The 25,311-nt window shown below is 40.3% G+C and overlaps 1 protein-coding gene across 1 annotated transcript in view; it reads right to left on the bottom strand.

The window, feature by feature from the left end:
• Window positions 1-436: 436 nt before the first annotated feature.
• LOC126473720 (UDP-glycosyltransferase UGT5-like) overlaps window positions 437-25,311 on the bottom strand; it is a 107,744-nt gene continuing 82,869 nt past the window's right edge. Inside the window, exons 5-8 of the mRNA XM_050100966.1 lie at window positions 2,126-2,348; window positions 1,823-2,042; window positions 1,068-1,354; window positions 437-449 (exon numbers count right to left, since the gene is read on the bottom strand). Of these exons, the coding sequence (XP_049956923.1) occupies window positions 1,078-1,354; window positions 1,823-2,042; window positions 2,126-2,348 (720 nt within the window). The 3' untranslated portion in view covers window positions 437-449; window positions 1,068-1,077. The remainder of the gene's footprint in view (window positions 450-1,067; window positions 1,355-1,822; window positions 2,043-2,125; window positions 2,349-25,311) is intronic.

Genomic DNA, 25,311 nt, shown 5'->3' with positions numbered 1-25,311 from the left:
GATATTACTAGTACAATCTTTAACCAGGTTCTTTTGAAGGCCATCCTGGGATCATACACAGTACACATGCATATCCGTATTTAGATTGGATCTAGATCAATGAATAATTACTGTTTTATACAGATCGATGGTGACTGTCATGGAGGCAAAGTTAGTGTTGCAGTTGGAGTTGCAATATTCCACTACCGTTATTTCTAGGAACTATATTCAAGTGTGTCCGCCGCTCGTGGTCTCGCGGTAGAGTTCTCGCTTCCCGAGCACGAGGTCCCGGGTTCGATTCCCGGCAGGGGCAGGGATTTTACCTGCCTCGAGATGACTGGGTGTCGTTGTGTCGTCCTCATCATAATCTTTCATCCCCATTGCGGTCGGAGGAAGGCAATGGCAAACCACCTCCACTAGGTTCTTGCCTAGTAAGGCGGCGCGGGTCTCCCGCGTCGCTCCCCTACGCTCTGTAAAGAAGTATGGTACTCATCATCATATTCAAGTGTATATTTTGAAATAATTATGCGTCTTATTAATAACATCAGTGTCACTATCAATACTACCAAAATTTGTGTTGCTGACAACAGTGACATTGATGAATATTAAGACTAGTATCATATACGTAAGGCAGAGTTAATATATGAAAACAGCAACAGCCAAGAGATTTGAAGCAACTGTCACACACATACACATACATACTCTATCTCCCTCTCTCTCTCACAAACACACACACACACACACACACACACACAACACAAACACACACAGAGAAATAGATAAATGCACTAGTAAATTAAATATGATGTGAGTATAATTCAGTCTCCAGTCTCTGTAAGGTATAACAGTGCAAATTCCATTGAAACTAAAACAATGTGAAACAAAATACGTTTGTTTTATACATAATATCATCCTTTAATGAATAAAAATAATTATCTTCCAGTCACCTGCACAGCAGGGATTATTATTTTTTATTGGAGTACCATGTACGAACGTGTCTAAAGGTTAAGTTCATAAACTATCACAGAAACTTCTTTCTGACCTCTCTCTTCACATGTTCAATCTATAGAACGACTGTAGACACCTACAAAAGTAGCTTCACGCAGTCTTCTGCTTCAGATTAAGAGCCAAAAGTCTTTTGCAATAGGTGGCTGCCTTGAACAGCACGTAGACCACGATGGACGCCATTGCAACAACGAACCCAATCACGTCGAGCAGCAGCAGCTGCCACCAGCTCAGGTCGAGGGCTGCACTGCGCATGTGCGGAGCACCCTTGTGACGTATCACGTACTCGATCCACCAGACGGCATTGTCCAGGGACCTCTCCTGGTGCTCACGGAATACTGCTGAGAAACGCTTCATGTTTTCTCGATAGCTGTCGTAAAAGAGGACAGATAACCATAGGCTACAAACAGCAAAAGAATAGTGTAAAAACCAGCTAAACGTAGTTAATGAAAAAGTAGATGAATATGAATAAAAACAAAAGTCATTGTCCACTACGAAAAACTTTATACAGTCGACTTGGAAAACACTGTTTTTAAATATAATAACAAAGAGGGGAAGTAAATTATCACCAAAGACAGTAACTTGTGCGAGGAAATAAAGTTCACCAACAGAAATTTTCCATTGTAAGTCTAAAGCAAAGACATATCTCGTGCAAGTTAATTAAGAAAACGGCTGTTTCTTTTTAATATTGTCTTATAATGAGATAAAATTAAGGCTCACCTTTTGTTGACATAGACATCAATAGGAGAAAGCAACAGTCAAACTAGAGAGGGGAATGAAGTGGCTGTCTGTATGTTCCCTTGATAACATAAATGAAATTTAATATTTCTGTTCCTACCTGTCGTTTTCAAGAACTGTGTGAATGGCTTTCAGAATGGTATCAGTAGTGACATCTCTGAACAGCAGCTGGTAACCAATACCAGATTGTACCATCTTAGCCACATTCTGTTGCTGGTCCGCAAAAAAGGGAATTCCTATCAGGGGTACTGCAAAATAACTTGCTTCATTCATGCTCTGAAGTCCTCCCTGGGTAATGAACAGACGAATGTTTGGATGTGCTGGAAAAGCGAAAAGGGAGGTAAGACAAATAGCTTTTACAGTGCTGCACCTACAAAAATTGGTGCACTGAACAGAAGCTTACCCAAGACGTCCTGCTGGGGCAGCCACTTGGCTATCATGACGTTCTCCGGCTGTCCAGGCAGGCTGTCCACCTCCCACTTCCAAAGTACTCGCTGTGGTAACTGCGCAAAAGCTTCCAAGAATGCAATTCGTTTGTGCTCGGGCATTGTACTACCCTTCACATTAGTACCAAAGCTGAAGTAAATCACACCGTTTCTTGCACCATCAAGGAAATCCTGGATATCCTGCAAAATAATTAATCTCGTATTGTATACTCAGTCATTTAAAATAGGGGATGTGCCTTTCAAATCGCCTCACAAATAAGTAAACCGTTTTTGATTAGGTACAGTAAATTCTTTCCATCCTTGAATACAATAAATGCTCCATTTATCTTTTTTTGTAAAATAATAAAAACAAATTTTATAACAACAGCAAAATCAATCTCAAATAATTTTCATCGCAGTGTTTTATCCTATAAGTACCAAAGCCAGTAATCTCATCTACCTCTAAAATACTAGTTGCCACCAATATGAGAGAGTATCTGCATAGTTAGGATGTCGTGGATATGAGCCTGTGATAAGGCGCTGATACGAATTAAATAAGTGTTCACTCATACACATGCTTCATAATAACTGAGGAAATTTAAATCACTCTGTAGATGAATAAGTTACATGTAAAAATTTTATTTTCTTACAACTGTCGAACACATGTTATTATATAGTGCCAATATTTTTGTTAAATCTAAGTACTTCTAAGTTATTGGAACCTCAGCCTCAACCCAAAAATTCTGCAATTTTTGCATCACAATACATTCGAAATGGTACTAGTAGATTTAACTTTAATCCCTTATGTAACACACACAAGTACACCTTTTTTTAAAAAAAAATTGAGAGTGACAGTTGTTGAGAAAACTTCACAAGGATGAAAATGTGGTAATTTAGACTTTCTCGTCGAATCTGGATGATGAAGTCTTCTTGGGTTATCAGCTGAGTCAAGGTGTCGTTCTGTGGCATCCCACTTGCCGTCTTCAGGTCTGATAACCTGAGAAGGCTTTATCATCAAGAGTGAAGATGTACTGTCAAGCTTCTCTCGCTAATTAAGACTGTCATAGAGCTGTCTACCAGCGATTTCAAAATGAATACCATGTATTAGTACCACATACATTAATAAACGTCAGCAAGAGCAATTAACTTGTAGGAACCCCAATTCAAAACTTTTCTCTCTCACACAGCGCCACAGTTTAAGAGATTAGGTTCCAGTCTACCTCCAAAAAAGTAATCCATAATTCTAGTTCTCATAAATGTAGAGATCCCACAAACTTATAAAGCTCACGTTTATGTATCATAATTACGCTTTTCTCTGAAACTGCAATCTACATCAAAGAATTGGATGGTTGAGGTTTTGTCAAACTTAAAAATGTGTTAATATGTGAAGAACATTTCATGTGACTCGATAATCCTTTTTCTCTTCTAGGTAGCATCACACCGAATCTGAGAAAAGACGTCATTCCACAATGCTGTATTTTAAAAATCTACTTTATTGAACCCTCCTAGTTTTGGGAGTGATCCAGTTTCAAGTGCATCTAGTTTCACATTGAGACTAAAGTCGTTTTCTTCCATGGTTGTTCAATATAACTAACCACCACTGTGGCAATCTTAAGTGTTTAAAAAAGAGACATTACATATACCAGGGAAAGCATTACATTCAATACTGCACAAAAAAGTTGCTATGTGTACCTATTTATGTCTAAGAAACTAATTCTTTTTGCACATTCATATAGCTACCAAATATTATGGACTCCTGTAACTGATTAGTCAGCCAACAAGTGAATTAGCTATCATTTAACTCTGCAAAACATCATTTGTATAGATAAAATTGTGACATTCAGCGTTACATGATTCACATATATCACAGAAATTTTAGTTATAGATCGTTTCTTACGTATAGTTTTGATTAGATATTTAGTAAGTTGCACTCTCTGTGCACTCCGAAAACCTAACAAGCTATATTTTGGAAGGTCTTCAAAGAGATATAAAAATATTGCAATGATTTCCAAAGGGTTTCAGGAACCAAACTCAGTCCTTTTTGAAGAAATAATGCTGCATTTATTTTTATCCACATGGAGGATTTATTCAAGAGAGTATTGCCTTTGTTGATATTCTTTAAAGAAGGAGTATTTTCAAGTTATTAACATTCACTGTAATATGCCTCATTCAGATACTTCTCTTCAGCACCCAGTAAGCATTTTATGTTTAATTTAAGTTGTTAAAACTGTGTGTTTATTTTGAGATTTGGTAAATATTTTCAGTATTCATATCACATTGTCACTATTTGCTTTTAAAACTTTCTACAAGTACCACATGGTTTGAATCATATGAGTGGAATTATAAATTCAAAAATTGTTTATTTTTAAATCTTTACTTCTATGAGTTTTATTTTTGTAGCTTTGCTAGTCATAGTTGATATGTAAAGTATCCATACCTTAACGGTTGGAATATTTGTTGGATTTTTATGATAATTGGTTCTTCTTCTGTTGTAGTTACATGTCATTGTGCTTTCTTCCTTTCTGTATCTTCCAGTTTCCTGTATATATGACTGTGTTTAAGATTGGCTTTTGGCTTTGGTCTTGTAGAGCACATGCATTGGTATAGCTGTTACTCAATAAGTTTTCTTTTCATTTACTGTTGTAAGCTATGTGCCTTTTAAATTTAATTGTTATGATATACTCTAAGTTTGCTCTCTACAATGACTAAGAACACTTAATTGACTGATCATCATAGCAAGAAATACGATTGTTATTGTCGACTGTAGTAATTGCATGTATAACAGATACATACTTCACCACCTGAACAATAGTCAAGAGCGAATTTGTAGCTCCAGGAAAATATAAATATCTAATTGTATTTGCATGGCTAATACTAAAGATTCCATAGCTCAGTATTTCATCAACTTTATGTAAGATATCAAATACAAACAAGTGATACACAAAACACACTCTAGCAGGGAAAAAAATCTTGCAGATAGTGAGACAGTAGCTGCTAGAATAACAAAGGCAGTGTGAGTTTTGGATATCTGGAAGCAATCTCCACAAAATTTCTAAATGACAACTTTTTATTCATTGACTGTATGTGTTTAGTGTTATCCTACAACTGAAAATTCTACTTTCAGCCAGTGTCTGGTGGTTTAGCTACATCATCAATAAATATTAAGGACATACATACCCTATGGAACAGCTATTACCATTACACAATGCTTTCATGAAACAATGAGAACTGATAATTAACAAGGACTACTCAAATTCTGATAAATATTGTCAGCATTGTTGAAAGAAATAAGATGAGTGCGATGTTATATGGCTCTTTTCACTGCTGTTATACACACCACCTGTACAAATGATCAAAACACATCTCCTAAAAGTGGTAGAAAAATAAAGCATTCATTACTAAATTTACGAGTATGTAATTGATAGAAATGATTTTCGGGGACTTGGCTTCATGATGTCTATAAACATCCCAGTATTGTACAAAATACTGGTCAAAACAAGTGGAGGAACCTACGACATATTTACAGCAATGCCAAAGTCAGCACTTCAGGCGCTTGAAGGCACCATAATACAGACACTTTTCGTAGTATAAACGAATATAATCCTCTGCAAAGTTAAAAGGGAAGAGAAAATCATGGGACTGGACGCCTCATTGATTGTACTATTAGACGATACATGCATCCACACATTTGAAAAATAATTTAAATCGTAGATAGTCGTGAAGAGATGTCTCGTAAATTGGTTTTATCACAGTTAACTAAATCTTCTATCCTGATGCAACTGTTGACCCAAAATCAATGAACCAAGAGTAATGGGAACTCTTGTCGACTTTAGCAACAACGTTTTCAGTCTTGTTACAAGAGATACAACAGTAGAAAACGGTACTTCTTGCAACAAGAAAATCAACATGTTTGATGGATTTTGTATTTTTAGCCTGAACTCAAAATATTCACGACCCTTCAATCGTGATATTATAATCAATATTCTTAGATTAGGCATTATTTTTTCATAGAGTGACCAAGGACAGTGTATTTATTCGTTTCTCCAAGAAATACTTTGGCGTGTGAAATGTTATGTACACAACATTATTGTTGATTTCATACTGCTCGTAGCAAGTTCGCGTGCAATATATTATGGACTTACATCTACCAGAAAAAAACATTTTTCCTTTTCCTTATACCTACTTCCGATCTGTCAGAAATAACCTAATTAATTTTCTCGTCTACACTCTTCAAACATCTATGTAGTATGCATATGTTATTTCAACAATGGCGGATCTAAACAAACGATTTTGTTATTCTTCCCCTGTTATCTCATTCTGTTCTTTGCACCATCTTTCTTTATGGTAATTACAATTGTTTAGTTTTGAAGTATAGGTCCTTATATCACAATCTGCAATTCTATCTCTGAAATGAGCGCACTGGTGACATGAAATTTGCTTCCTCCCTACTGAAACCGTTTTTCAGTGAGATCCCGCAAAACACATATAATGTGAACAAACAGTGGTTCAGTTGTAGTACAACATGAACAATATTACATCACAATCTCAAAACAAGCTAATCAAATGATCTCGTTTTTCTTCCCACTGTTTCCCTTAAAACGTGTACGGTATGACTAAGAATAGTTTGAACTATAATGAGAATTTGCAGTTATTTGTGAGATATTGTGAAAACAGCAGCTACTAAAATCAATACAATTCTCAGGTCGCACTCTATTAAATCACCACTTGAGGGTAAATGTGCGTTGTTTTATTGGGGAAAAATTCTGGAATAACATCCCGTTTCATAGGGTCTTCTTCACAGATATGATTACCAAAATTTGTAGGCAAGGTTTCAAGTAGAGCTTATAACCCTACTACTACTATTGGAATTTAATATGCTTTTACCTAAATAACAGAAACGCTGTCTCTATGTTCCCACGAATAACCCTCATACTAAAATTTAGTTTAGTTTCTAAATAAAGTACACTGTGTGAGGATAGTCCTGTTTATAGGAAAAGCTAACCAATAGAGTTACCCTTTTTACAGGATTTGACCGTGTGTTGTGTCTAATGAATAAGTAAATCAGACTATTCACTTCTTTTCCTAAGATCTTACCCACCGGTTAGATAGAAACGCGGTATGAATAATATTACACTGAATCTGCGACAACTCAGTTCAAAGTTCATTTAGTGGTTTAAAACATGTACTGACGGCCGCCAGCCTATCCAGTCAATTAAACAATGAAGTATTGGAAAAGCAGAAGTATGAATTGTGCCCACTTTCTTGCTACTGTTTAATTTGGCTCTTCACATAAATATTACTCCTCTTAAACAATGCTCGACTACACCCTTATACATTGCGCTTGCAAAAGAGAAAAAAGCCCTGTAGATAACTTCAAGGAAGCTAAAATAAAATTGACCAGGGGACCTTTAGAAAAGTACTTTCCATAATAAACCAACTTAAATAGTAAAATACTTAGATACTAAAGCGCACACTTTTTATACTGGATATTTAACTTCAAGAAATCCTCTTTCTTACTGGAATTTACTTTCAAAAGATATTACTCTTTGAAGTAATTTTGTATAGTTATTTAACAGATTCTAATAACTTGGCTTCACTTTGGTTGGATTTTACGTAAGCAAACTTTTACTATAACATTTTGCAATAGTTGAGAAAACTTTGTTATTATTTACACAAAAACAATTTAAATGGTAACTCTTTATATTAACTTGGCACTTCAAAAGTCTGTAAAACAGGATACTCGGATTAATCAAACACCAGGAAGAAACTCTATATAGGTGTATGGTTAGGATGAAATAACAGGATGAACCAGTTCCTTTAAAGTTCAAGAATTATTATTAAAACACGGTTTAAATTAATGGTTCACGTTGTACAAAAGTAAAAATACAAAAAAAAAAAATCTTATCTGGTGGCTGTAGGCTTGGGTGTGGCGAACAATTATGACGGCTACACTACCCATAGTATGGCCTGCAATTATCTTGCTGTATGGCTCCATTTCTCTTCTTGGCATTGTTCAATTTTACATACAGTAGCTCAACAACTCGCAGCTATCCCGTAAGCCATTTGCAGTCTTCGTCCGAGGCATTTTTGTGCAAATTTGCAGGCAAAGTTTCTCCTGCTCCACAGAGGTGTTGCCTCAATCACTGCTGCTTACAGACATTGGCTTACTTTCCGCGCTTGCTCTAGGTAGCACGCCAATTTGCCCTTGCCACCTTTTCGACTTTCCAGAACCACTTCCATTTCAAATGCAAGCATACTGGCTTTTACATAACGCCTATCTCTTACACTGTTCCTAGGGGTGACCAGTTCTTAAATTGTCAAATTTACTGAACATTAACAATTTATACACATAAATATTTTTAAATGCGAAATGTCATTAGAAAATTATTTACAGTAATAAACAATTTACATAGTATTTTACATACATTACTCACATACAATGCGAAGAACTTCAAACTTCAGTGTAGCACACTTTACTTTACATCTACAGAAAATATAGTACCAATATGCGAAAATTTTAAAGCAAAAAAATTATAAAAATTTAAATTAACCATAAACAAGTAATGTTATAGGCTGTGTTGTTTGTTACGAGTGTCTTAAGCCAGAACGGGGTCGCTAAAGAGACTCTGAACCAACTGCAGCATCTGTGATATCTAGAAATGACTCATCCGGTGGTACTGCGAAACCAGATTAAGGAAATATTCAAAGAAAATAGTGATGTCTTCCACGTCAGTACCATATGAAGGACATAAAGATATTAGGGAAAGATCTTTGGGATACTCATAGTTGGTGGCTATTCAGAAATATGATTGGTGACTGAAAAGGAGTGATGAGGTGAGGAATTTTGCCAGTACACTATGTACTGCATGATGAGTTTCCTTCCCAAGACACCATTTGGGAGATCAGAGCGTATCTATACGCCACAGCTAGCAAGAATGATTTGTACTGGAAAGAATAGTCAATTGCATGAGTGTTGAGTAGCGCTTCAATTTAGACCGCAGTACCCCCAGTGCCATACAACCAGTTGTTGCTGTTGTTGTCTTCAATCCTGAGACTGGTTTGATGCTGCTCTCCATGCTACTCTATCCTGTGTAAGCTACTTCATCTCCCAGTAATTATTGCAACCTACATCCTTCTGAATCTGCTTAGTGTACTCATCTCATGGTCTCCCTCTACGATTTTTACCCTCCACACTGCACTCCAATGCTAAATTTGTGATCCCTTGATGCCTCAGAACTCGTCCTACCAACCAATCCCTTCTTCTAGTCAAGTTGTGCCACAAACTCCTCTTCACCCCAATTACCTCCTCATTAGTTACGTGATCTACCCATCTAATCTTCAACATTCTTCTGTAGCACCACTTTTCGAAAGCTTCTATTCTCTTTTTGTCCAAACTATTTATCGTCCATGTTTCACTTCCATACATGGCTACATTCCATACAAATACTTTCAGAAACGACTTCCTGACACTTAAATCTATACTCGATGTTAACAAATTTCTCTTCTTCAAAAACGCTTTCCTTGCCATTGCCAGTCTACATTTTATATCCTCTCTACTTCGACCATCATCAGTTATTTTGCTCCCCAAATAGCAAAACTCCTTTACTACTTAACGTGTTTCATTTCCTGATCTAATTCCCTCAGCATCACCCTACTTAATTCGACTGCATTCCATTATCCTCGTTTTGCTTTTGTTGATGTTCATCTTATATCCCCCTTTCAAGACACTGTCCATTCCGTTTAACTGCTCTTCCAAGTCCTGTGCTGTCTCTGACAAAATTACAATGTCATCGGCGAACCTCAACGTTTTTATTTCTTCTCCATGGATTTTAATACCTACACCGAATTTTTCTTTCGTTTCCTTTACTGTTTGCTTAATATACAGATTGAACAACATCGGGGACGGGTTACAACCCTCTCTCACTCCCTTCCCAACCGCTGCTTCCCTTTCATGCCCCTCGACTCTTATAACTGCCATCTGGTTTCGGTACAAATTGTAAATAGACTTTCGCTCCCTGTATTTTACCCCTGCCACCTTTAGAATTTGAAAGAGAGTATTCCAGTCAACACTGTCAAAAGCTTTCTCTAAGTCCACAAATGCTAGAAATGTAGGTTTGCCTTTCCTTAATCTATTCTCTAAGATAAGTCGTAGGGTCATTATTGCCTCACGTGCTCCAACATTCTGCGGAATCGAAACTGATCTTCGTCGAGGTCGGCTTCTACCAGTTTTTCCATTCGTCTGTAAAGAATTCGCGTTAGTATTTTGCAGCAGTGACTTATTAAACTGATAGTTCGGTAATTTTCACATCTGCCAACACCTGCTTTCTTTGGGATTGGAATTATTCTATTCTTCTTGAAGTCTGAGGGTACTTCGCCTGTCACATACATCTTGCTCACCAGATGGTAGAGTTTTGTCAGGACTGGCTCTCCCAAGGCCGTCAGTAGTTCCAACGGAATGTTGTCTACTCCCGGGGCCTTGTTCCGACTCAGGTCTTTCAGTGCTCTGTCAAACTCTTCACGCAGTATCGTATCTCCATTTCATCTTCATCTACATCCTATTCCATTTCCGTCATATTGTCTTCAAGTACATCACCCTTGTATAGACCCTCTATATACTCCTTCCACCCTTCTGCTTTGCCTTCTTTGCATACAACTGGGTTTCCATCAATGGTCTTGATATTCATGCAAGTGGTTCTCCTTTCTCCAAAGATCTCTTTAATTTTCCTGTAGGCAGTATCTATCTTACCCCTAATGAGATAAGTCTCACACATCCTTACATGTGTCCTCCAGCCATCCCTGCTTAGCCATTTTGCACTTCCGGTCTATCTCATTTTTGAGACGTTTGCATTCCCTTTTGCCTACTTCATTTACTGCATTTTTATTTTTTCTCCTTTCATCAATTAAATTCAATATTTCTTCTGTTATCCAAGGATTTCTACTAGCTCTCGTCTTTTTACCTACTAGATCCACTGCTGCCTTCACTACTTCATCCCTCAGAGCTACCCATTATTCTTCTACTGTTTTTCTTTCCCTTATGCTCTCCCTCAAACTCTGTACAACCTCTGGCTTAGTCAATTTATCTAGGTCCCATCTATTTAAATTCCCACCTTTTTGCAGTTTCTTCAGTTTTAATCTACAGGTCATAACCAATAGATTGTGGTCAGAGTCCACATCTGCCCCTGGAAATGTCTTACAACTTAAAACCTGGTTCCTAAATCTCTGTCTTACCATTATATAATCTATCTGATACCTTCTAGTATCTCCAGGATCCTTCCATGTGTACAACCTTCTTTTATGATTCTTGAACTAAGTGTTAGCTATGATTAAGTTATGCTCTATGCAAAATTCTACTAGACGGCTTCCTCTTTCTTTTCTCGCCCCCAATCCATATTCACCCACTATATTTCCTTCTCTCCCTTTTCCTACACTCGAATTCCAGTCACCCATGACTATTAAATTTTCGTCTCCCTTCACTACCGGAATAATTTCTTTTATCTCATCATACATTTCATCAATTTCTTCATCATCTGCAGAGCTAGTTGGCATATAAACTTGTACTACTGTAGTAGGCGTGGGCTTAGTGTCTATCTTGACCACAATAATGCGTTCACTATCCTGTTGGTAGTAGCTTACTCGCACTCCTATTTTTTTTATTAATTATTAAACCTACTCCTGCACTACCCCTATTTGATTTTGTATTTATAACCCTATATTCACCTGACCAGAAGTCTTGTTCCTCCTGCCAACGAACTTCACTAATTCCCACTATATCGAACTTTAACTTTTCCATTTCCCTTTTTAAATTTTCTAACCTACCTGCCCGATTAAGGGATCTGACATCCCACGCTACGATCCGTAGAATGCCAGTTTTCTTTCTCTTGATAACAACGTCCTCTTGAGTAGTCCCCGCCCGGAGATCCGAATGGGGGTCTATTTTACCTCCAGAATATTTTACCCAAGAGGACGCCATCATCATCATTTAACCATACAGTAAAGCTGGATGCCCTCGGGAAAAATTACGGCCTTCTTTCAGCCGTTCGCAGTACCAGCTTAGCAAGGCCGTTTTGGTTAGTGTTGCAAGGCCGGATCAGTCAATCATCCAGACTGTTGCCCCTGCAACTACAGAAAAGGCTGCTGACCCTCTTCAGGAACCACACGTTTGTCTGGCCTCTCAACAGATATCCCTCCGTTGTGGTTGCACCTACCGTACGGCCATCTGTATTGCTGAGGCACGCAAGCCTCCCCACCAACGGCAAGGTCCATGGTTCATGGGGTAGGCATACAACCAGTGATTTATTGGTTTTCTTCAGCTCTTCTGTTCATTGTGTTGGAAAGAAAAATATTGACACGTCACTGTGTTTGTTTTGACCAACTAAAGCGGTAGTAAAGGAGTAGCAGAAGTACTGAACTAGGTTTCCAAATGTTCCTTTACAAAGGAAATACTACAAATATTGACACAGCACAATTAGCGCATCATTAGAAAAATAAGTGCTGTAGATATTAATGGCGATGACGCTGAGAAACAAAAGAGATCATTTAACTGAACAGGTCCCCCAAAGTCCAATGGATTCCCTGCCAGAGTCTATACAGGATCTGCAGTTGACTTAGACCCTTTTTTTGACCATAATAAACCGTAGATCTCTCTGAATCTGTGCCCATTATTTGCTCACACCTGCCTACAAGAAGAATAGCAGAAATGATTCACAAAATTGCCATGTAATGTCATTGACATCCAGCACTTGTAGGATCTTAGAACAACTTATGAGCCCAAATGTAATGAGATATCTCGAACAGAATCACCTCTTCCAACTCCAACCAGCATGAATTTGGAACGACCCAGTCATACGAAACCAAACTAACCTTCTTCACACAGGACGTCCCGAAACCCGTGGGTCAAGGCAAAAACGTAGACTCAATTTGTCTAGTCTTCCGTCAAAGCATTTGATTCAGTGAAATACGGACGATTATTAACTAAGTCCAATTATACGAGGTTTTTGATTGGGTTAATGATTTCTTTGGTATCGACATATCCAGATCTAATTCAACATATACCTCAGGGACATGTATTACTATGCTTGCTGTTAATGCTGTACGTTAATGACATGATCGACAATATTGATAGCATTCCCAGACTTCTTGCAGATGATGCTGTTACGTATAATGACCCACTATCTGAGAATAAGTTGCACAGTTATTGAGTAACAGATTAATAATGTTTCAAAGTAGTGCAAAGATTGGAAACGAAACTTGCTTCAGATATTCAGAAGCGTAAAACTGTGTACATCACAAAATGCTAGCACGTTATAGTCCATGAGTACTATGGCAGAAAAATCTGCATGTAACAATTTGTGGGGATATGAAATGGAAAGATATTGTAAGCCTAGTCGTAGACAAGCTGGTGTCTAACTTCGGTTCATTAGTACCATACATCTACATCTACATCCATACTCCGCAAGCCACCTGACGGTGTGTGGCGGAGGGTACCTTGAGTACCTCTATCGGTTCTCCCTTCTATTCCATTCTCGTATTGCTCGTGGAAAGAAGGATTGTCGGTATGCCTCTGTGTGGGCTCTAATCTCTCTGATTTTATCCTCATGGTCTCTTCGCGAGATATACGTAGGAGGGAGCAATATACTGCTTGACTCTTCGGTGAAGGTATGTTCTCGAAACTTTGACAAAAGCCCGTACCGAGCTACTGAGCGTCTCTCCTGCAGAGTCTTCCACTGGAGTTTATCTATCATCTCCGTAACGCTTTCGCGATTACTAAATGATCCTGTAACAAAGCGCGCTGCTCTCCGTTGGATCTTCTCTATATCTTCTATCAACCCTATCTGGTACGGATCCCACACTGCTGAGCAGTATTCAAACAGTGGGCGAACAAGCGTACTGTAACCTACTTTCTTTGTTTTCGGATTGCATTTCCTTAGGATTCTTCCAATGAATCTCAGTCTGGCATCTGCTTTACCCACGATCAACTTTATATGATCATTCCATTTTAAATCACTCCTAATGCGTACTCCCAGATAATTTATGGTATTAACTGCTTCCAGTTGCTGACCTGCTATTTTGTAGCTAAATGATAAGGGATCTATCTTTCTGTGTATTCGCAGCACATTACACTTGTCTACATTGAAATTGAATTGCCATTCCCTGCACCATGCGTCAATTCGCTGCAGATCCTCCTGCATTTCAGTACAATTTTCCATTGTTACAACCTCTCGATACACCACAGCATCACCCGCAAAAAGCCTCAGTGAACTTCCGATGTCATCCACAAGGTCATTTATGTATATTGTGAATAGCAACGGTCCTATGACACACCCCTGCGGCACACCTGAAATCACTCTTACTTCGGATGACTTCTCTCCATTGAGAATGACATGCTGCGTCCTGTTATCTAGGAACTCCTCAATCCAATCACACAATTGGTCTGGTAGTCCATATGCTCTTACTTTGTTCATTAAACGACTGTGGGGAACTGTATCGAACGCCTTGCGGAAGTCAATAAACACGGCATCTACCTGTGAACCCGTATCTATGGCCCTCTGAGTCTCGTGGACGAATAGCGCGAGCTGGGTTTCACATGACCGTCTTTTTCGAAACCCATGCTGATTCCTACAGAGTAGATTTCTTGTCTCCAGAAAAGTCATTATACTCGAACACAATACGTGTTCCAAAATTCTGTAACTGATCGGCGTTAGAGATATAGGTCTATAGTTCTGCACATCTGCTCGACGTCCCTTCTTGAAAACGGGGATGACCTGTGCCCTTTTCCAATCCTTTGGAACGCTACGCTCTTCTAGAGACCTACGGTACACCGCTGCAAGAAGGGGGGCAAGTTCCTTCGCGTACTCTGTGTAAAATTGAACTGGTATCCCATCAGGTCCAGAGGCCTTTCCTCTTTTGAGCGATTTTAATTGTTTCTCTATCCCTATACTGTGTAAATGCATTCACTCTACAGAGGAGATCGCTTAAAAAATACAAGGCGCGCTGAAAAATTCGTTGAATGGTCCCAAAGGCTAACATCAGCGTCAGTTATAATGAGAGTAATGTCAACAGGCGCTTCCTATGGCGAAAACTGCCGAAGTGAAGCAATGGTGCACCCTGCCACCAAATTAACGGAGTCAATATGAAAACTTGTGTCACTGCAAAATGGAGCAACCCGTTGGCATGAAATTTTGCTTCAACTTAGTGAACACTGTGACGTAGACTCATGGGATGTCAGTGCAAGTGTACGAATTTGAAGCAGTAACTAGGAAGTGTGTATTGCGTGATTTAAACTCTTTAGAGTCGAAAAGAGAGGCTTCATGGATGAGCCACTTTTGGGTCGACTGTCAACAAGAACAGTGCCAGACAACGTCGAGAGAGTGAAACGGATGCATGCGGAGGGTCGGCGACTGAGAATGACAACAGAAGAGTCGAAGATAAGGAGAGACGGTGTAAGAGGTATTGTTCAGAAATATTAAAAAAGGCGGAAGATCGGTGCCCGGTTTGTACCGCACACGCTGACAGACGAGAAGGAGCAAACACGGATGGAAACGTCTGGACATGTCATCGACATGTCTGGCCAGCATCATCACGTTTTGAAAACCATCATTACAGGATATGAGACCTGGTGCTACCAACACGATCCAGAGGCCCACCGACCGTCAGTGGTATGATGTTCATCATCTTTCGCGAACCAAAAAAAAGTCGGCTGGCAAAATCCAAGCTTCCGTCGATGATGATCGCCTTTTCCTACAGGAAGGGCTTCATCTCTCAGGAATTACTACCCGAGGACCAAATTGTCAACATGGAAGTTTATGACTGAGTTTTGAAACGGCTGCTGCAACGCATCCGGCGGATTCGGCCACAACTGGACCTGAGTGGACGGTGGAATTTCGTCGGCGATAACGCCCGTCCGCACATCGCTATCTATGTGCTCAACTTTGTCGCTCTGCGCAAGGTGATTGTTTTGCAACAGCCTCCTTGTCTTTCAGATTTGGCGCCGAGAGACTTCTTTTTGTTTCACTTTAATTTGACGCTGGTTGGCACAGACTTCGAAGACGTTGCGGACATCCAACAACGCGTGGCCGCAGCGATTTGAGCGATTCCACAACAAGCGTTTGCCAACGCCTTAACAAACGATATCAGAGGTGTGTTGTAGCTAATGGTGATTGCCTGAAAGAACAAAACGCCGAAGAATACTCAAAAGGCCCAACAGTATCGACCGACTGCAGTATCTTCAGCCAACAGGTGTCACTGGGTGCGGTTATGGAGGGCATGTGGTCAGCTCTCCACTCTCCCGTTCGTTGTCAATTTTTGTGACCGAAGCCGCTTGTGACGGTACGTCACATAAGTATTGACATTTTTAGCGGTTGTAAATCGTAGTTTACGTATTTTATGAATATAATTAGTGTAAAAGATATAGTTAATGTTCTTGAAACAACTGATATGCACCGATAGCAGCTTTATTCAATGTCTACGAAAATAAAAATGGATCGAAAGAGACGCGATTGTACGGCCGAGGAGAAAGGACGTATTTTGTGGGAGACACACTGTTTTGTTTCGCTATACGGAAGGCAGCCATTTAGCGGCTACATATATTTTATGTAAGTTATTCGTATTCATTGGCAAAACAAACTTGTTATTATTATTACAAAATGAATTTTTTTGTAATAGTTGTAACCTCAAATGCTCGCAGTGGCTATTTTTAATAAGCATTTTTTCAGTAATTTGCGCTGCGAGAAGCTCATCTTCCTATGCAGCCTCTGGGCGGCCATTACGCGCCGAACTATTAATTTATTTATCAAAGTGTTAACAGTAAATGTAAATGCGAGAGATTTCGTTGTACGAACCTTTTAAAATTGCAACAGATAATTAATTTACGTTAAAGTTCATGCTTTTAAATTATACAGATTGACGTCACAAGTGGCGATCAACAACGTGGGGGCCCAAACTTTATGTACCAATATTAAACACAGAAATGACTGAGATATGTTTGTCCGTCTAGAAAACTATATTCAAAAGAAAATTTTTTATGTATATAATTATATGTATGTGAAATTAATGCCATATATGTAATCTATTTCCATGTACCAAAAATACAAAACTTGAACGAGATCCAACCAGTGAAGATAAATGGACATGAAGCTGATTACATGCGTACCATTGTCTCGACTGAGATAAAGACAACACCAAGCAACAATAACTAATAAAGGTAAGGGTGTATATGCATGCGCTTCTGGGCTGGAAACTAAAGGAAGAAAGGATCCGGGGGCCATGCACTGTGTTTATCTTCTTGAGTTAAAATTTGTCAAAAGTGTTTACGCAATTTGTTTTAACGTCAGTGGATAGTGAAACAGATTCATTTACTACTACTGAACAAAAATCAGTGTTAGAATTCTGAGACAGTGATTAGTGTTCTGGATTTGAGGTCACACAATCAGCTGTCTGAATCAAATAAATGCTAGTGAATTTGATTGCCAAAGTAATATTATTGCAGAAGTAAAATTTTTCACAGTGCAACGGAAATATAACGAGTACGAAAGTGTAACTGTTAGTTTCAGTAGTAATAGTAGCAGGTAGCTTCTTTGCTTTACTTGATTTCAGTGTTTTGTATGTGCTTTGTGTAGTTAGAATATTTTGTGTCTGTGTCATTTTTGGGGGAAAATAGATTCTGTGTGTACTCGTGTCTTACCAGTCAGGATTAATACTAGTCTAAATGGTGAAGACACGCAAGGACAAACGGTTAGAGGGGAAAGATCTGTCAGGCTATGACACAGACGAAAATATACAAGAGTGTCCAGTGAGGAACACACCCACAATGACGGGTTCTCAACTTCCAAAACCGGAAGCTGAGCAACCTGAAACGGACAAAATATTGGGATCTGATCAGGATCAAGCTCAACTGAGCAAAGAAATACACTCGACTACTGGCACAGGGAAGGAGGATGCTACTGCATCGACAGCAAATGTTGTACAAGTGCATGTACCAACGACCGATTTTCTAACGGTGCTGATGGCACAATTAGACATGAGAGACAAGCAACGGGAGCAGGCATTAATTAACCAAGTTAAGGACATTTTATTGGAAGAACGTCTCGAACGTCAGGAAAAAGAGAGACAGGAACGCCTTGAACGCGAACGCGGGGAGCAGGAGCGTGATGCTGAGTTCCTGGCAAAAATGAATGACATGTTTGAACAACGTGACAGGGTGTTGGTGTCATATTTGTCGCAGGAGATCGATGCAGTAAAACAGCAAGTGGCTGACTTTGTAGACCAAAACAAACACATTTCGCAAAAGGTAATGCAAATAGACGAGTGCGTAGATCAATTAGACAAGGCGCATAACGTCTTAGAAATTGAAGTGAAATATATCCAGGAAACAGTCGAACACATGTCAAACAATATAGATCAAAAGATCGATGACAATGTCACAGGCGGCAGCTCGCTTAGAGCGGACCGAACAGTCATCGACCCCCGCGCCATTCAACAACAACAACACACAGTACGTTTTTTTTTTTTTTTACGTACTGTGTGTTGTTGTTGTTGAATGGCGCGGAAATGTGCCGATGAATGTATGCCGAGTGAAAAAAGCTGACTGCGAGAAAGTGCAACCGTAACGCCAGTCAATTGTTCAGGCGTTGTCGTCGCGAACGGAGAGGTAGCGCTACCAACTGTAGCGCGAGTAAAGCACGAAGAATCACTATTAAAACACAGGCAGTTCCAGACGTTTAATGATGAGAAAAAGAATGTACATCCGGTAATACTTATAAAAAGTTTCCGGAATGTACTCCCAGCATCATGGACTGAGCACCAAAAGGTTCAGTTTGTGATCTCTTTCATCACAGGCGACGCGAGATCAGGGGAGTACAAACAACGGACAAGCGAACGGTAAAGGAAAAAATCAATCCAATAATAGCCATCGTAAGAACGGGTATTCAAAGAATGACGCATATTCGCAATGGGAAAACTTCTCTAAGAAAGGAAACACTATGAATAGCGTGCCCACTGTGGATGGTCACTGGCACAGCACTGGATACAATACGTACCAGCATGGCCACTCAAACCCGTCTTCGCCAAAAAGAGGTGGAGAAAACTACAATCGAAAGAGACGAGGCGAAGGGGGAGGAAATTCCAACTTCGGCAATAAAAATATGAGAACTAACAATGAGCAATGGCAACGGGCAGGGCCAGCAAACTGGCAGGCACATCAAAACATGCCGTCAGGTCATGTGCCTGTTAATCACATCAATGTCATCCCGATGCCACCGCCTCCACCTCAGCCTCCGAACAATCAGTCACACGTGTACGCACCGCAGTGCACCTCACCAATTGTGACTGATAATGTTCGAATAACCGATGTGTCTGGTCACGTGTCGGCAGGGTGCGACAGGCCGTCAAACTCTGGCCGACCTCTGTAGGCCCTTCCCAGACGGTCGGCAAGATGAAAGAGGGGGGCAGACAGAATGTGGGGGTGAATATGCTCCGCTACAATGACGGATGCGACATGAAAGATGAACTGACAGTTGATCCGCGACCTGCGGACCAACAAGAAATGGAACATGTGCAGGCTGCCTTTGTGGTAAAGATAAATGGGGTCGAAGTAATAATAATATTGGATACAGGGGCGAGTGCTTCTTGTATTGATGAGTAGTTATTCAAGTGCGTGGATCGTGTGAAAAAGTTACCGAGCCTCCCAGTAGAAAATTGTAGGATAGTAGGTGCCCTACGAGGCAGGGTGCAGCTAATAAAGAATCAGGTGCAGGCAGAGATCGCCCTGTAAAACGAAGCCATACTGTGCTCAATCCTGGTGGTCAAAAATCTCACAGTGCCTTGCATACTGGGCCTTGACGCTCTTAGGGAATTGAAGGCAAAACTTGACCTCTCCCGAGGCAGATGCACCTTAACCTATCTAAACCGAAAAACTGATCTGGCATTAATGAGGACTCCGGACGCGTATGTGAACTACTGCCGGAATGTCCGGGTAACTTTACAGGATCCTGACGCATTGAATCACAACAACTGTGTTGTAAATCAAGGCAGCAGCGAACCGGAACCCGGTTGGGAACGGCAAAATGCTATTATTAAGCAGCGTATTGAATCAAAAGTAGCCGAATCTTCGTACCTGAGTCAAGTGCTGAACCAATTTGTACAGGTGTTTTCAGAAAAACCGGGGATAATAAAAGAGTATGAGTTCGAAATGCAAGGAAAACCTCATCAAACTTTCTGCCGTGCCTCCTATTCAATACCGTGGTCGAAAAGACAAACCGTGGGGAGAGAAATTCAGAGAATGCTGCGGTGGCAAATAATAGAACCGTCAACATCACCATATAGTAGCCCTCTGTTAGCGGTTACAAAAACAGACGGCAGCGTTCGGCTGGTGCTGGACGCACGGGATATTAATAATTTAATAATACCTGTTCGGACCCGGCCGGAAAATATAGAGGAACAAACTCAGAAATTTCAAGGTGTTAAGCACTTAACAAGCCTGGATTTAAAAAGTTCGTGCTGGCAGGTGCCGTTAACGCCAAATTCAAGAAAATATACCGCGTTTATATTCGCCGGTAGAAACTATCAATTTCGAGTTTACCGTTTGGGCTGAATATAAGTGCGTGCGTGTTCATTGCAGCTCTGGACACCATGTTAGGACCTGACCTTCTTGAAAGGGTAACGGTGTATGTCGATGATATTCTCATCGCCACAGAAACCTGGTGTGAGCACATCGAGATTTTGTACCGTGTGCTGGCAAGATTTGCAGCCGTCGGGGTTACTGCCAACCTCGAAAAGTCAAAATTTGGCAGGCAAGAAATAAAGTTCTTAGGACATATTATTTCTCCGGTGGGGATTCTACCTAACCCAAAGAAGCTGAAAGCGATAGAGGAGATGCCGTACCCCAAGACGAAAAAGCAATTGAAGGCGTTCCTTGGAATGGCCTCCTTTTTTAGGCGGTTTTTACCGGCGCAGTTGCTAAACAGTGAGGTCTTACTAGGTCTGCTTAGAAAGAATCGGCCATGGAATTTTACGGAAGAATGCAAGAGAGCCCAAGACCAAATTAAAGCGGCATTAGTGAATTCAGGAATCCTACACCATCCTGACATGTCACGAGATTTCTATCTAGCAACAGACACATCTTTTTGCGGGCTGGGATGTTGTTCATTCCAAGTAGACAACAACGGCCAGCAAACAGAAGTAAAGATAATAGGATTTGCTAGCCGAGTGTTAAATTCATGTGAACGGTCCTATTCTGCAACTGAATTAGAGGCGCTTGCAGTAAACTGGGCCTTGAAGAAATTTCACTACTATGTATATGGCAAAAGAGTCATAATCTTTTGCGACCACCAGGCTCTCAGTTATGTGCTTACGTGCCGTTTGTTGCACAAACGACTCACGGGGTGGATTTTAGCTCTACAGGATTAAGATTTTCAAATCAGGCATGTGAAAGGGTCGGACAATGTTGTGGCAGACGCGTTGTCTATATTACCCCGAGCATTACCAGAATTTGCAGGGCTTGTAGAACAATCTACAGAATTCAAAATCTTGGTACTGGGAGATTCCATCCGGCGGAATAAATATGTGCATATGTGTCGAGAGATCGCACGCATGCAGCGTGACGATCCGTTGTGGTGTAAAATAATGGATTCTCTAAGCAATGATCCGTATGGGGAACTTGCCAAATTATATATGACACAAAATTATATTTTGTACCACCGAAGGGCTGAAACATCTGAAAACTGGAATGAGATTTTCACTCTGCAGCGGAGTGTGCGCAGATATGAAACTTCGTGGCAGATTAAAAAGTTTTAATCTGCCAGGAAGTTTCATATCAGCGCACACTCCGCTGCAGAGTGAAAATCTCATTCTGGAAACGTCCCCCAGGCTGTGGCTAAGCCATGTCTCCGCAGTGTACTTTCTTTCAGGAGTGCTAGTTCTGCATGGTTCGCAGGAGAGCTTCTGTAAAGTTTGGAAGGTAGGAGACGAGGTACTGGCAGAAGTGAAGCTGTGAGACCGTGCGTGAGTCGTGCTTCGGTAGCTCAGATGGTAGAGCACTTGCCCACGAAAGGCAAAGGTCCCGAGTTCGAGTCTCGTTCGGGCACACAGTTTTAATCTGCCATGAAGTTTCATCTGAAAACTGGTGTGTGTATATACCAACACAGTCAGTAGAGAATTTAATATGGTACACACACGATTCTTGGGGACACTTTGGCGGAAAGAAATGCGCAGACTTATTGTCTAGGTACTGCTACTTCCCAAACTTGCATCGTAAGGTGAAGGCTCTTGTGAGAACTTGCCTTATTTGTCAAAAGACAAAACCGTGCACTCGTAGCGCGAGACACGAGCTACACCCAATAGTGCCGACAGCACCAGCACCCTTGCCGATAGCAAGAGGCGGGTTGAAGTATGTGGTAGCAGCATTGGACATTTTTTCAAAACATTTGAAGTTGCATCCTACAAAAATGTCTACCACAAAAGCAATAGTCAGGAAAATGGTATCAGATTACATACCGAACGTCGGAAAGCCGATGACTTTATTAACTGACAATGCTACTTATTTTAAAAGTCACGACTGGAAAGTGTTTATTTTGGAACACAACATCAAGCATGTTTGTGTGTCATTGTATAACCCGAGCGCGAACCCTGTCAAACGTTGCTTCCGCGAATTCAGCAGGTTTGTCCGCACATATGCGGCAAATCATCAAACGAAGTGGATTGAGTTAGCACCTCAATTCGAGAAAATACATAGTAATATACCCCATGAATCCACTGGGTGCACACCAAATGAACTCATGACACAGGATTCACCCGACGAGGAGTGGTTAAAGCTTTTGCGACGAATTCCACGACTTGTAAACAGAGAGCAGAAGCTACAGCAAGCCCTGTTCGCAATGCAACACAATGCAGCCATTAGGAAGAAGAAGTACAATCGCACATTTAATAAACTCTACACGTACAACAGAGGAGACTTGGTGATGCTCAAGAGTCATCCCAAGTCCTCGAGTATCAAAAAAGTCAACAGAAAGCGGCAACTCTTGTATACAGGACCACATAGGATTTTAGAGATACCACATGACGGGTGTTACCTGTTGGCACACCCGGACACAGGAAAGATAAGAGGGTTGTTCCCGCACAAGGACTTAAAACCGTTTATATCCAGGGATACTTAAGGGTTTAAGTCTAAAATGTGTAGTGTGTAAAAGTAGATGTAAGTTGTATGCCTAGTTAGTAAGATTTATTTAATGTTTATTTGATTTTATACCTGTGCTTGTTAGATATAGAGTAGTTGCTAAGTGTATGTATGAGTGAGTTGTGACAGAAGGAGAATACTGCACTTAAACAAGTGCCGTGACAGAAATGAGATTAGCAAATGAATCTGCGTAAGGACGCTCTGCACAGGATAAACCTTGAAAATGGAGAAAGCATTGTGCATGGTCGTCGGACGCGCAAATTAACAGCGAGAATTCTCGAAAAAAAAAAAAAAAATTCAAACAGAATAATATCGCTTAACTTCCACACTGATTCCAGCTTGAAGGTGCTTGCAGGTACACCCGCTCGCAAGCAAGGCAGCTGAAAACGCAACAATGACAACAGTTTCTCAATCAGTGTTGAATGAATAAATAATAGACATGTCGTAAAACCTACTGAACTCACGGGTCCGGTATGACCAACTGGTCAACACTTTAAATAAGAGGTGACAACTAGGTCAATCACTGAACACTAAGTGATAAATGAACCTAGAAGGAACTCTAATTGTACCATATCTATGTATATACATAATATTAACATATAAAATGGAATGCAAATTTATTATGTAATTCTAGTAAAATGCTATAAACCATGTTCCAATTTAAAAGTGACTATCCGAACGCTCAAATAGTGAAAAAACGGATGAACTGAACTACGAATTGGATCGACATAAAAGTGTGAACAGTTAACTGTGCAATAACACAACATGTGTGACTGTGTTTAACAGTGGATGACTGTTCTGAAAGTATAGTGAACAAAGGAATAAAAATTAATAGCTCAAATGGTGTGCCTTTCCCAGAAAACAATTTAGATGCGAAACATGATAGACATTCACAATGTGGATAAATGTTTCGGCAAAGAAGTGAGACTTTTGATAAACGGAGCCCTAGCAGTGGACTGAGAAAATACGCTATAGGTAGCGCACAGCGAACTGTGGTTTCCAGACCGGCAGAAGCGCGCTAGAAGCGACGCAGGCCAAGTGATATGAAGCGAAAAGTGTCACCGCGACGTACTCAACCGAACACTCACCATAGTGACATAGTGACTGCGATCAAGTGACCACTTAGCTTAAAACTACAGTTATGTTAAATCAGTGTAAAATATGTAAGTTAGTACCAGAACTTATTTAAAGGCCTGGAACTCGTTCGTTCGTACATTCTTACAATGCATTACGTAAACAGTGAACACGAGTGACTGTGGAGTGTTTGGGAAACTAATGAATTTTCTTCCAACACTTATAGCAGGTATATTTACTTTATTATGCTGATGATACTCGGTGAAATCGGCGGTTGTCCTGTCCACGCAGCGGGCGCGGCGTCACGCCCACCGACCGGCAGCTGTTCGCGCCTACGTCACCGCTTGGGCCAACGAACCGGCGCCGGCTGCTACAAGCGGTCACATACGCTATCGTCTACGCCAGAAGCGACACCTCGCCAGACCAACAACAAACCGCCGTCGGCAACGTTTATTTCGATCAGATCCAAAAATGTTGTAGTCGACGATTAACTGATATACCACGTAAAATGGTAACAGTCAAAAACACAAAGCCTAAAACAACTATCTGTACAAAAAAAAGACTGTTGGACGTTATGTAATTTCATGTTTTAGTGATGATTTTTTGTAATGTAAATGTGTACGTACATATTTGTCTGTTAATTTGTGTGCATGTGCTATACATTCAATGTAAATCAAAATTAACCGTAATAACAACAATCCGAAGGCTCCGGGCGGGGTTTTTTTGGCCCGTTTTTTTCCTTTACGCCTGTAACCCGAATGGGGGAGCGTAAGTCAAAGTGCCTCGGGTCTGTAAGATACCGGATTGTTCCTATTCATAATAAAACAGAATGACAGATGGGACTGATAGACGTACTCACCTGTAATTGTGACAACCATAATTGTGTAATGAACAGAGTATTGAACAGTGAATTGAAATAGGTGG

The sequence above is a fragment of the Schistocerca serialis genome, chromosome 4, assembly GCF_023864345.2.
Source record: "Schistocerca serialis cubense isolate TAMUIC-IGC-003099 chromosome 4, iqSchSeri2.2, whole genome shotgun sequence".
Classification (NCBI taxonomy): Eukaryota; Metazoa; Arthropoda; class Insecta; order Orthoptera; family Acrididae; genus Schistocerca; species Schistocerca serialis.
This window is presented reverse-complemented; position numbering and strand designations above follow the sequence as displayed.